The sequence below is a fragment of the Pagrus major genome, chromosome 17, assembly GCF_040436345.1.
Source record: "Pagrus major chromosome 17, Pma_NU_1.0".
NCBI classification, from domain to species: domain Eukaryota; kingdom Metazoa; phylum Chordata; class Actinopteri; order Spariformes; family Sparidae; genus Pagrus; species Pagrus major.
The window spans coordinates 25,115,577-25,129,901 of record NC_133231.1 but is presented as its reverse complement, the minus strand read 5'-3'; the positions used below and the strand labels follow the sequence as shown (position 1 = coordinate 25,129,901).

The window sequence follows — 14,325 nt, the reverse complement described above, 5'->3', positions numbered from 1 at the left end:
AGCACACATGATTAGTGAGGAGAAAAGGATTAAATCAGTTTTTTAGAAGATTAAAGTTTATGAATTTTTATCTTATTATTTTCTTCATGTTCACTTACCTATGCAGATCCAGTGTGGCAGGTACACTACATCCAGCTTCCCAGCATGGACTGTAATGTCAATAAGGGGACCTGCAAGCCTGTACTTCATGCTCTCCATCCTCTCCATAGGTTCCTCCCAAGGGCAAAACTGGTACTTGAAACTGACCTTCTCCTTACAGACCCAGCGCAAACCAGAGACACTGCATTCAAAGTTTCCTGCTTCAGACTGAAGGCTAAGTCGTGGGGAACAAAACAAGTGAGTTTGTGTATGTTTACAAAAATACTGTTTTACGGGCACAATGGAACAAATGTACATAAATGTGCCTTATGTTTGCATTGATATAACCAGTAACAGCACACAGAAAAAAATAAGTTTTCTTTGTGTGATGAATTTCAAGAACCAATCTTAATATTTCCTCTAGTTCCAGTTTACTGTGACGCAGTATTTATGATGTTATTTTTACCTGTAAGTTGGAGCCTCATCTGCGTCTGTACTGTTCACTTCAGGTTCAAGTTTAGTCCAGTCACTGGAGTCCTGCTGCAGAGCACAATCATTTTACAAGTAAGTGGAAAGGACTTGTTTTGCAGCATCACGTAACTGAACAAATAAACTGAACAATTTAATGAATATAAGGTATTACCATTGCACTTCCACAGTCCTCATGCTCAAGGCTTCTTGAAGGACCTTGTGAAGACACATAGGATTTTCTTTGAACAACGTTATGTTGATATATAAACTTATATGCTAACTTTCCATATTTTTTACTGGTAAAACACTATATTCTACATAGCTCTGCTAGCCAGGCATCACCCCCAATTCACAAATCTGATTAGTCGGAAATCTCTTCGCTCATTTTCCATTTCAAGGAATGTTATAAACGGGCACAGACCAAAATGCTTCCGGACGGGAAAGACCTACAACCAATCAGAGCAACCAAATGTTGAAGTCCAAATTCTCTGATTTGAGCTTCTTATGTTTCCAGTTACTGCTCTGTGACAGTAAACTGAATGTCTTTGGGTTGTGGACAAAAAAAGACATTTGAGAATGTCATCTTCAGGTATGGGAGACACTGATCGACACTTTTTACCGTTTACTGACATTTTATAGACCAAACAACTAATTGATTTGTTGAGAAACTAATAGATAATACCAGTTTGTAGAGAATTTATTTTTGTATTTTAAAATGACATATTACTTACATTTTCAGACCACAATCTGCATTCGACATTTCTGACATTCAAATATTAATATAATAATAATTAATAATAATTAATTAAATTTAAAGAAAAAATTCCCACAGCCTACCTTCAGATCCTAAGCTGATGTCTGACAGCCTCTGCACCAGATCTCTCCTGTTCATCTTATTGAAAACCTCCCTGATCACCTCCTCAGACTGTTGGCCGTAGAGCTCCACCATCAGCTCCACTGTCTGAACTCTGTCTGCAGTCGCCAGTCGGCGTCTTGGGATTTCTTGGCCTTCCTTCATTTCAGTGTTCAGCAGGACATGCTTGAATTTCACCAGATCACCTGGACTGAAATCTTCCAGCGTTTGCAAAAGCTTCTCCTGAAGTGATATCATGGTTACTTCCTGATGGATACAGTACAGACATGATAATGACACAGTTGGTAATATCTGTTCTGTTGAATGTGTTTGTTTTCTTTTTGTTGTTATTTTTTACAAACACAAACTTATCATTGTGTATTTTTTTCTTTAGCAACATCAAAGCAAAAAAAAAAGAAAAAGGATTTTCCTCATCATTTTCCTTTTTAATTCCTATAAACTGATTACTACCACCTGATCTAACACAACATATTCTTGTTTCTCTAACAGTAAAAAAATAATCACTTAGTGCTGTGAGAGAAATATCCACTTTATAACATTTGGTGTCCTTTGTATCGTCATTTATAATGTTAAATAATGTTCAGGATGTTTTCACCCTACATTTATTGAATGAAAGCTGTGATGTGTAAAGTCAAACTCACTCTCTCAGATGATGCAGGTGGATGTTTACCCACAGAGTGTTTCTCTGAGGAGGAAAGAAATAAAAAATGGACTCAGAGGGTTATAATCTAATTACACAAAAAGAGTATAATCAACTTTAATAAGGTTCACTCACTTAGAAATAAAAATTTTAAAAAATCACTGCAAAATGATACATAATCATAAACACTTTCACAATCTAAAGCAATCCCATACAAAAGCCCTGAAACAAATACGAACCTCATTAAACTAACATTCAGTTTTTGTTGAGACAGTGTGTTGTTGATTTGATTATTTCATTAATGATTTATTGATCCATGCCCATCCCTTATGTTTTTCTTATTATGAATTATAAAATGTATTTATTAGACCTTTATGAGACACTTTTTGTCTTCTTAGTCTTACCTTTGAGTCCTGTGCTGGGCTTTGACAACCTCTGAACCAGATCAGTCCTCTTCATGTCCATGAAAACCTCCCTGGTTAACTCCACAGACTGTTGGCCGTAGATCTGAACCATCTGATTCACTATATCTGCTGTGTCTGCTGCAAAACTTAACACCCATGAGATATCTAGGAGGTTCTTCTGGGAGACAATCGACTGCAGAATCTTCTTGAATTTCTTGAGCTCCTTGTCACTCAAATCATTCAGAGTTTCAAAAAGCAGCTGTCGAACAGCTGCTATTGTTGCTACCTGAAATAATCAATACATTCATGAGACATTTATTTAATCCACTGGGGACAATTACAAATGTGTCTCTTTGAAGCTTGTCAATGTTATTATAAACGTGGGTGTTTCAGCTGGATCACACAAGGTACTGATCCATTCGGTAATCACTGTTGATTGATCGCGGTATGTGCACTTTTTTATTGATTGATTAGTATGTTCTCCTGATCTATTGATTGATTTATTTTAAGTAACACAATGTACAAAGCAAAAGAGGATTACTGTTTCTGGCTTCGCTTTAATTCTTAGAAACTTATTATTTATTTTAATTTACAGGCTGCACATCTTCTCACGAACACTGAAATAAGTCACAGTGGCTCAAAATTTTTTTTTTCATCATTTGATGTCATATATTTCCTTATTGCTTTCAAAATTGTTTCAAGTACAATAAATAGATTCTGATGGATAAACCTTTGATTTTCAATGAAAAATCAACTGAATGCAGGGAAAAGGTTCATGCAGACATTTCCTCATCTCATCCTCAGTGGCAAAGATATCATACACTGCCCAGCCAAAAAAAAGTCACACACTCTAATATTTCATTGGACCACCTTTAGCTTTGATTATGGCACATATTCAAAGTTAAATAACTTGTTGTCAGCTGAAACATATTAATCATTGCAGTAATTATCCAATGGAGGGCTCTTACGTATTTGCTTAGTTAAATCCAGGTGGTGACTGTTTTTGTGGCCAGGCAGTGTATCATTATTATATTAAATTACTGCTAAAGAGCTTGACCTGAATGCAGCTTCACTTATGTGATAAATAAACATATAAATGAGTAAATCTTGAGTTTGGGTTGTATCATTATTTAAAATGTTAAATATGATGATCATTTTTAACAGCTGTCGAAGGAAAGCTGTGTTGTATGAAGTCAGATGTGACATTACTCACTTTGTGGATCAGTGCAGAGCGGTGTTCATCTGCAGAGTGTTTCTCTGAGGAGAGAAGAGGTAGAAAGTCACTCATAACTGATGACTGAGCTAACAGCTTAAAATTAAAATGATCAGGCAATATTGCCTCATGAAAAAACACAATACACAAAATTACAGTTAAACCTCCTCAACAGTGGCATATAAATTGTCATTTCTACCCACTCTCTTAGTCATAATATATTCTGTACATCAGCTGATGTGTCTTCTTTACATTAAAACTATTATCATTTATAATGTAAATAGAAGATAGAGCTTATAAACTCAGACATGTTATATACCAGTTACATGATTTTAACATGTTTTTATCTTTATCGTCTTACTTTTGGATCCTGAGCTGCTGTCTGACAACCTCTGCACCAGATCAGTCCTCTTCATCGTCTTTAAAATATCCTTTGTCCTCTCCACATGTTGGCTATAATTCAGCATTATTATAAATACTGTGTCCTGCACGTGTGTTGTCTGTGTTTGCAGCATTATTGTGCTGTCGTGGAAGTATATGATGTAAGATTGCCTCAACAGGGTATGTTTGAACTTCTCGAGCTCTTCATCGCTCAAATCTTTCAGTGTTTCCAAAAGCAGCTCTATAACAGACTCCATCGATTCCACCTGTTAAATTCAGAGAAAATGTTCATGAGATTAAAATCCAGTTTCTCAGCAAGGATGATGACAAATGTTTCTGTTCACATCTCATCAATGTCTGTGTTTAAGAAATGTGGATATGGTAAGAGTACATCAGCACAAGGTGATAACATTCATTTCAACTGATCACATATACCTGTTTTTATTATGTGTATACAGTTCTTTCTTCCCTGTAAAATCAAATTGATTTACTTAAATCTGCTTTTACAATTATTTTATTTCTGTTTACAGGTTCATGACTTTTTATTTTACCTGAGAGTTTCCTCATGTGAACACAAGAACAAACTGAAAGCAGCTTCAGTTCTGACAAACCTTCTGATGAAAATAAATAATTTGTTTTTGCTCATCATTAATAATATAGAGGATGGTTTTGAATCTACTTCTATTAAATGAGAACTGTATTGTTTAAAGTAACAGTGCAATTAAAGCAACACTAGGTAGTTTGGACTCATTACTACCCCCAGCTGGTTGAGAAGCGCAATTATCTGTTACCAGTGTCGTAAATACTGTCGCTGTCTGAGCATCCCTGGGGGAAATGAATACACGTGAATTTGTTGACAGAGTAAAAGTCGGTAAGATGATAAATATGTATATATGTAATATATGACTTACAAATCCAGTAGCATCAAGGGTAGGTCGCCATCAGTTCTTTCAGCTCGCGCCACCGAGTGTAACCTGGTCCAATATTTATCCGTGTCCGGCTCTGTTCTATCACTTTCTCTTTTTCTTTTCTTCGCCTCCTCAGACAATACCTTCTTGGCTTTTTTAGCTGGCTCGGCCATGGCGTTGGTTTACTAAAAATCCAAGTAGCTGCTGGCTAAATCGACCGACAAATAAACGTGTGGCGTATGCCGCAAAGCAGGTCGCACTAGACGCCTTTACGTCAGATAGGTTTCCTACCCGCTCTGGGAAGTTACACAGTGCGGTTTCAGGCTGCAGAGACGTCACCATTCATCCTATTAACCATTTTTCTATGACTTAACGGAGTTTAGAAACATTATTTTAAGGTCGAAAAACTATCTAGTGTTGCTTTAACTATAACTATAATAATTATCATAAAATAATGTCGTTAAAGTTGTTTAAAGTACACATCATAATTTCATTAAGTCGAAGATGATGTCTTCAAATGTCTTGCTTTGTTCGGCCAACAGCCCAGAACCCAAAGATATTCAGTTTATAATGTCACAAAACAGAAAAGCAGAAGATCCTCATAGGCGCTGGAACCAGAGTGATTGGCATTTCTTTAAAAAAAATTACTCAATTGATTTATTGATAATCAAAATGTTGATCAGCTAACAGATTAATTATCTTAGCTTTAGTTTAAAGTCAGACAGATGTGACATCACTCACTTTCTGGATCAGTGCAGGCCAATCTTCTTCCACAGAGTGTTTCTCTGAGGAGAGAGGAAACATAAAAAAGACTCATGAATGATTCATTTAACAACATAATCAGACTGTGTGACTATAATGATTCTAATATTAAAGATTTATTGTAAAATGTCCAGAAAATCTACGTAATAGTAACATCATAAAAAAATCAATATCAAGTTTCTCCCGATAAACACTTTATTATTATCTATTAAACTGTGTTAAATGTTCATACACTGACATATGAATTAAAATAACTACAGGACTCATTTCACACATTAATTCATTTATATAGGTCACCTACCTTTCTCTGTGGTATTCACACCAAACACTTCAGCTGACGAACCTGCAGCAGCTGCAACACAGTTAGTGACAACTGTTACTGCATTAATAAATACTCTGTGTGTAACCTTTATGTGTACTTGTCTTGAGTATAATACTGAGTCCTGAGAATAAAAAGCCTTTAATGTTTCAGTTTCAGGTGTGTGGACTGAAGGCAGGAGGAGGTCATGATTACAGAGATCACAGAGGGAATCAATGAGAAAACACTGTGATTAATTAACTTACACAGACTATCTCTCTCCACAGTGGAGTGTAGTGTACGTCAAAGCAAAGACATACAAAAAGACAATTCAACAGATTCATGTGAAATTATGTCGACAACATTAGATAAATTCCTATCAGGCCACCTTAAGCCACCCTCCCTTTGTCTCCTGTGCCGGATGATTCATTTGCTTTGCAGCGTCAAGCCTGTGCACCGTGTGTCTCCAGCTGATCGCCTCGCCTCGTCTCGTGTTATTCCTTCAGTGTCCTTTTGTGAGTTTTGTGAGTTTTGTGCCTCGACACCATTTTCAGTTGTACTTTTGTTCTTGAGTCTTTTCCCATTTCTATGGAGATTTTTAGTTGCTACTTTTTCCTAGAGAGCTTTTGCGTTGTTACTTTATTTTGAGTATTTTCCTGAGGAACTGTCCTCCCTCCTTTTGTTAAATAAACTCTTTTTGTTGAACTCTGCAACTGGGTCCTGACTTCCCTGACTAGCCATAACAGAATCATCCGGCCAAGCATGGACCCAGCAGAGATGGACAACTACAAACGTGCACTCTCGTCGCAAGCCACCAAAATAAACCAGAACGAGTCCTCTCTGGGGCGGGTGATGGAACACCTGCAGCAGCTCGGTGCCAGCGTCTCACAACTGGGCGGTCAGTTGGCCGCCCTGCAGGACCAGCTCGTCTCCTCTCCCGGAGCCGCCGCTCACCCCCCAGCCGACGATCCTCCTCCCAGCCCTGCCCCGCAAGCACGCGAGCCGTACATCCCCATACCAGTCAGGTATTCAGGAGATTTAGGTACTTGTTCGCAATTTCTACACCAGTGTCAGCTAGTATTTAGCCAACAACCCCACACCTATGCTACGCCTCAAGCTAAGATAGCCTTCGTAATGAGTTTGCACACTGGACAGGCGGCAGCCTGGTCCTTAGCGATATCTTCACAACAACACGAGTTGGTTAATGATTTTCACCGATTCACTGACGAAATGAGACGAGTATTTGACCACCCGGTAAAGGGCAGACAGGCCACAAGCCAGTTACTCGATCTCAAACAGGGTAGCTCTTCGGTGTCAGAGTACGCCGTGAGTTTTGGCATTGTAGCGGCAGAGAGTGGGTGGAATGATTCGGCTCTTCAAGCCATATTTTTTAAGGGGTTGGCAGGGGAGTTAAAGGATGAGTTGGCGGTTCGGGAGGAATGTAACTCGTTCAACTCCCTCGTTGATTTAGCTATCCGCCTCGATAATAGGATAAGGGAAAGAGCTAGGGAACGGCAGAGGACGAGGAGCAGGCGGCTCATCTCTGGCACTCAACCCAGCTCCCCAGACTCCACTCCGGGATCGCCCGACACCACCCACTACGCTCGAGAGCTACGACCGGCACCTGTTGATGAGCCTATGCAATTGGGTCGGGCCCGCCTCACCCCAGCCGAGAGACAACGCAGGATGCACGACAAGCTGTGCCTCTACTGTGGACAAGGTGGCCACTTCGTTTCCTGCTGCCCAGAGTTGCCAAAAGACCGGGCTCACCAGTAATAGACAGGACTCTGGTGAGCCACATTTCTTCCTCTCACAAGTCAAGAATTCAGGTTTCAGGTATGATTCACGGACCTGAACACTCGGTTCCAGTCCAGGTGCTGGTAGACTCCGGTGCCGATGACAACTTCATTGACAGAAATTTTGTGAAGAGTAACAACATTCCTATTTATGAACTGTCCTCTCCCAAGAAGGTACACGCCGTAGACGGCAAGCTCATAGAACTGGTGACTCATAAAACTGAACCATTGAAATTAGTACTCTCCAGTAACCATCATGAACATGTCATTCTGGGAATCCCTTGGTTAAAACTTCACAATCCCCACGTCGATTGGTCCACCGCCACCATTCGCAACTGGAGTCTCCACTGCCACGCCCACTGCCTCCGCTCCGCTCTGCCCGCCAGGCCTGCAGATCCAGCTCCAGCAGTCGAGGTAATCGAGTTAACTAATGTACCCCCTGACTACCATGACCTCAGCCACGTTTTTAGCAAAACTTCTGCCACCTCACTGCCCCCACATAGACCCTACGACTGTGCTATTGACTTGTTGCCAGGGGCCCCTCTTCCCACTAAGAGGCTGTTCAATTTGTCCAAACCCAAGCGAGAGGCCATGGAAAAATACATCAGAGTCCGTGGCAGCCGGCCTCATTCGCCCCTCCTCCTCTCCGGTGGGGGCGGGTTTTTTCTTCGTGGAGAAAAAAGATAAAACCCTGCGGCCTTGCATTGACTACACCGGGTTGAATGACATAACTGTAAAAAACAAGTACCCACTCCCCCTGATTGACTCCGCCTTCAGCCCCTTACATTCGGCCCGCGTCTTCTCCAAACTAGACCTTAGGAACGCCTACCACCTCATCAGGATTAAGGAGGGGGATGAGTGGAAGACAGCATTCAACACCCACTTAGGTCACTTCGAGTACCTGGTTATGCCTTTTGGACTCACTAATGCCCCCGCTGTTTTCCAAGGCCTGGTGAACGATGTGTTAAGAGATCTGCTTAACAAAACTGTGTTTGTCTACCTTGACGATATTTTGATTTTCTCTAGCTCCATGGAAGAACACGTGACTCATGTTAGAGATGTGTTAAAAAGGCTAATGGAAAACAAGTTGTATGTTAAAGCTGAAAAATGTGAATTTCATGTGTCTACTGTGAGTTTCCTGGGTTATGTGGTTGAGAAGGGGCGGCTGCGGGCGGATCCCTCCAAGGTGGAAGCAGTAAAAGAATGGCCCACTCCCACCACCCGCAAGCAGCTGCAGCGCTTCCTGGGGTTTGCCAACTTTTATCGTAGGTTCATAAAGAACTACAGCCGCCTGGCGGCCCCTCTTACTCACCTCACTTCTTCAAAACTCAGTTTTACCTGGTCTCCTGTAGAACAATCTGCCTTTGTGAAATTAAAAGACATGTTTGTTAACGCCCCTGTTCTTGTGCACCCAGATCCTGAGCGGCAGTTCGTGGTCGAGGTCGACGCCTCGGATTCCGGGGTCGGGGCCGTCCTCTCCCAGCGCCAACTCACAGACAATAAGCTCCACCCCTGCGCCTTCTTCTCACGTCGACTCACCCCCGCTGAAAGCAATTACGATGTGGGGAACCGAGAGCTCTTGGCGGTGGTCCTGGCTTTGCAAGAGTGGAGACACTGGCTGGAGGGGGCAGCTCAGCCATTCATCGTTTGGACAGATCACAAGAACCTCGCCTACCTCCGCACAGCTCGCCGCCTGAACACCCGCCAGGCCCGCTGGGCCCTGTTCCTGGGCCGTTTCCAGTTCACCCTCACCTACCGCCCCGGGTCTCGGAACATCAAGCCGGACGCACTCTCCCGTCAGTTCACCCTGGAGGGAGGGGAGCCCATTAAGGAGACCATCCTGGATCCCGAGTGTGTGCTGGGGGCGGTTCGCTGGCAGGTTGAACAGGAGGTTCAGGAAGCTCTGCAGGGCCAGACGGTTCCAGACGGTTGCCCGCCGGGTCGGTTGTTCGTGCCACCGTCTGCCAGGTCATCAGTGCTCACCTGGGGGCATACGTCGAGGATAGCCTGCCACCCAGGGGTCCACCGCACGCTGGCTCTCATCCAGCAGCGTTTCTGGTGGCCGTCCATGGCTTCTGACATTCGGGTCTTCATCGCTGCATGCACAGAGTGCGCCCGCAACAAGTCTTCCCACCGACCCCCGGCAGGGCTCCTACAACCTCTGCCCATTCCTCCACGTCCCTGGTCACACATAGCAGTGGATTTTGTTACCGGACTGCCCCCCTCCGAAGGTAACGACACCATACTCACGGTGGTTGACCGTTTCTCCAAGGCGGTTCATTTTGTCCCCCTCCCTAAACTCCCCACCGCCTTGGAGACTGCTAATCTATTAGTGACACATGTCTTCAGGTTGCACAGGATTCCACAGGACATTGTGTCGGACCGCGGACCTCAGTTCACCTCGCGGGTATGGAAGGCTTTCTGCCGGGCCCTGGGAACCACCTCCAGCCTCACCTCCGGCTATCATCCCCAGTCTAACGGGCAAACTGAACGGGCCAACCAGAGCCTGGAGTCCTCTCTACGCTGCGTCGCCTCCCGCCTCCCATCATCCTGGGCTACACACCTGCCCTGGGTGGAATATGCCCACAACTCCCTCATCAGCTCAGCCACCGGTTTCTCACCATTTATGATCAACACCGGTTACCAGCCCCCCTTATTCCCTAACCAAGAGTCCGACGCAGCAGTCCCCTCTGTCCATGCTCAGTTCCGCCGGGTCAGACGCGTGTGGCGGGAGACCCGTGCAGCATTAGGGAGAACGGCTGAGCGCAACCGACGTCTGGCGGACCGACTTCGGGTTCCCTCACCCGACTACCAGGTGGGTCAGCAAGTGTGGCTCTCCTCCCGAGACCTCCCCCTCCAGACCGACTCCCGAAAACTCTCCCCCAGGTACATTGGGCCTTATCCTGTGGAGAAGATAATAAACCCCAGCGCTGTCCGCCTCCGCCTCCCAGCCTCCTTAAACGTCCACCCTGTGTTCCACGTCTCCCTCCTCAAGCCAGTCACTGAGAGCCCTCTCCAGCCTCCTGCACCTCCACCGCCTCCCCCACTTCTCGTCGACGGCCACCCAGCCTACACGGTCAACCAGATTCTAAACGTGCGCAGACGGGGTAGGGGCTACCAGTATCTGGTCGACTGGGAGGGATACGGCCCCGAGGAGCGCTCCTGGGTCAGCCGCTCCCTCATCCTCGACCCGCAACTGCTGCGGGATTTTTACATCAGGTTTCCAGGTAAACCAGGTAGGACGCCAGGTGGCGCCCCTTGAGGGGAGGGTACTGTTGTGGCTTGATTTTTGGTGTTATGTTTTGGTTTGCTTTAACATCTCTCTCTCTCTGTCATACAGAGTGTGCACCAAGGGGCGGGGCAATCTCCTGGAGCACAGAGCACCTGGCACACCTGCAGCTCATTCTGCCCTAATTGGTTGGCTTCTTAAGCCACCCTCCCTTTGTCTCCTGTGCCGGATGATTCATTTGCTTTGCAGCGTCAAGCCTGTGCACTGTGTGTCTCCAGCTGATCGCCTCGCCTCGTGTTATTCCTTCAGTGTCCTTTTGTATCGTGAGTTTTGTGCCTCGACACCATTTTCAGTTGTACTTTTGTTCTTGAGTCTTTTCCCATTTCTATGGAGATTTTTAGTTGCTACTTTTTCCTAGAGAGCTTTTGCGTTGTTACTTTATTTTGAGTATTTTCCTGAGGAACTGTCCTCCCTCCTTTTGTTAAATAAACTCTTTTTGTTGAACTCTGCAACTGGGTCCTGACTTCCCTGACTAGCCATAACAACAAGACTGGTAATAATGAACTCAATGGACCAAAAACAAACAAGATGTGGCCCAATAAAGAAGAGTGTTTTCAATAAAAAGATGTTGAGCCCTTTGTTGGAGCCATATTGCTTATATATGAAATGTTTCTGTTTGAATACTGGTATTTATGTGTTTTATTTTTAGGTTTATAATTATTATATTATTCTACATATTCTCATGAAACAGTATTATGCCTTGGTTATTTTGAATGATTGCTCCCCCTATGATTTGCTTATGGTGTCATCTGTGTCTCGATGATTGATGATTAACTATCAGGTGTGTTTAAATGGGTGTCTACCGGGAAAGTAGGAAGTGTTTTCACTTGGACATGGACGGGCTGATCATACAGTTTTTTAACCACCGAATACTATCAGTTTACTATCAGTTTCGTTTTCGTTTCGTTTTGTAGATTATCCATCGGTTGATCGTTTTGGAATTGTGCATCCTAATTTATGGAATTCGTTTGGGATCGCAATAAATTGCATTGGATTAATTAATCTACGACTACTGGGTGATTGTTGGAAGGTGCGTCTGAAAAGGTTTACCCCGATCTGGTCTCGGCTGATCGCGTTGTATTGCAAGCCGATACACCCTTTGAAAACACAACATTTACAAAGAAAAGGACCAAAGATTCAGATTCGTTCAGATCTTTACTTTAAAGTCAAAATCCAAATCATTCAACTCTGAAGTAATCTGTCTACTTTCATATTTATTATTATTATTCTTTTTTTGTTGTACCAGTAAACTGACTTAGTTAGATTTGCCACTTCAAAAATTAAGTATATATTTTTCAGAGTGGAAAAGTTATTTCTTTTGAAGATAACGTAGAACTAACTGAAGTTTTTATGGTTCAGTTTTTGTTGCAACTGTGTTTGATAGGTGATAATTCAACTCTCTGGTATTGTTGCTGTCATGGCAGGTCTATACGGTGCTGTTGCATTGATTTATATTATAAACCTCATATGATATTTTGCACCAGAGTTCAAAAGATTTTGTAACAATGTGACCTCCTATCTTACCTTTGGGTCCTGAGCTGGTCTCTGACAGCCTCTGCACCAGATCAGTCTGGTTCATGTCCATTAAAACCTCCCTGGTCACCTCCACAGAATTTTGACCGCATTTCTTCACCATTGCATCCACCAGTGACTCTGCCATGTCTTCGTTCTGCAGTATATCCCAGGGAATCTGTGGAAGGCTCCTCTGGAAGAACGTGAACTGCAGAAACCATGTGAAGGTCTTTTGCTCCTCATAACTCAGATCATCAAGTGTTTCCAAAAGCAGCTCTTTAACAGCCCCCATCGTCGCAGCCTGGAAAATGTACATGTTCATAGAGTAAACGTTATTTCTTTTAAGATGTGTTTTTCTACAAGATCACCTAAGCTACTGATATATTTGGTAATTATCTGTTTGTTATTTCAGAGGATGATTCCTATGTCCTGCTACCTTTTAATATCTTTAACCTGCAATCTGTAACTGGTTCTTTTTGCATTTCCAGGCTGTAACTCGTTCACTGTGCTGTCAAAAACTGAAATGAGCCACCTGATCTCAACATGAGATGTTGGAGTAACTGTAGAAACAGGTGGCAACTCAATGAAGATATTTTTAAATTTCATGTTTTGCATTTTGTTTAATTATTTGAGGAACTTCAAGACTTCATGATATTAACAGTACTGAGCTCAGTATCATCTCAGCTTCAGTTCTGTGAGAAACATCAAATGTAATTCATGTTTGGTTTAATAATCATCATTAATGTTGAGTTTATTTTAAACCCGAATCTCACTGAATAAAAACTGTACTCTGCATGGTCAGGTATGATATTACTCACTTTGTTGATCAGTGCAGACTGGTGTTCATCCACAGAGAGTTTTTCTGAGGAGAAAGAAAGAATAAAAGGAATTAAAAGAATATTGTTGTTAATTATACATCGGGCATGACTGCTTTGTAAAAAAGATTTCAATACAAAGCACCCAACATAAAATTAAACTCAAAGCTCATCAAAGGTTACATCTAACTTGTCACAGATATTTTTCTCCCTCTCCTGAAATGATTTTAAATAATAATTAGTCCTAAAATATATTCATGATTTATGTTTATTTTCTCTACAATATAGATTATTTTATTCAAAGTGTAAAGAGAAGAGGACATGTATTATAAACATGTCTTGTCTTATTGTTTTACCTTTGGATCCTGAGCTGCTGTCTGACAACCTCTGCACCAGATCAGTCCTTTTCATTGTCTTTAAAATCTCTTTGGCCCTCTCCACAGACTGTTGGCCATAGGACTGCACCATTAAACACACTGTGCCCTGCATGTCTGCTATATCCAGCAGGCCTGATGGGATGTATTTTGCTTTCTGCTGCACCAATTTGACAGGTGAGGCTCCCTGTAGGTAAACTGGACACAGGTTGCTCTTGAACCTCTTGAGCTCTGCTTTACTCAAATCTTTCAGTGCTTCCAGAAGCAGCTCTATGACAGACTCCATCATTTCCACCTGATAAATTCAGAGAAAATGTTCATGAGATAAAAGTACAGTTTCTCAGCAAGGATGATTACAGATCTTTCTTTTCTAATCTCATCAATGTCTGTGCTTTAGAAATGTGGATGTGGTAAGAGAGCATCAGCCATATAAAAAAGTAATAATACAGTGGATAAACTGTCCAGTTGATCACATATGCCTGTTTTTTTATTATGTGGATACAGTTCTTT

The 14,325-nt window shown here is 42.5% G+C and overlaps 1 protein-coding gene across 1 annotated transcript in view; it reads right to left on the bottom strand.

Moving 5' to 3' along the window:
• Positions 1–14,325, bottom strand: part of LOC141011765 (uncharacterized) — a 30,166-nt gene that overhangs the window by 3,846 nt on the left and 11,995 nt on the right. The window contains exons 6-18 of the mRNA XM_073485032.1: positions 13,798–14,110; positions 13,445–13,488; positions 12,639–12,927; positions 6,033–6,083; positions 5,711–5,754; positions 4,042–4,327; positions 3,681–3,724; positions 2,468–2,753; positions 2,065–2,108; positions 1,387–1,669; positions 722–765; positions 545–618; positions 99–313 (exon numbers count right to left, since the gene is read on the bottom strand). Of these exons, the coding sequence (XP_073341133.1) occupies positions 99–313; positions 545–618; positions 722–765; positions 1,387–1,669; positions 2,065–2,108; positions 2,468–2,753; positions 3,681–3,724; positions 4,042–4,327; positions 5,711–5,754; positions 6,033–6,083; positions 12,639–12,927; positions 13,445–13,488; positions 13,798–14,110 (2,017 nt within the window). The remainder of the gene's footprint in view (positions 1–98; positions 314–544; positions 619–721; positions 766–1,386; positions 1,670–2,064; positions 2,109–2,467; positions 2,754–3,680; positions 3,725–4,041; positions 4,328–5,710; positions 5,755–6,032; positions 6,084–12,638; positions 12,928–13,444; positions 13,489–13,797; positions 14,111–14,325) is intronic.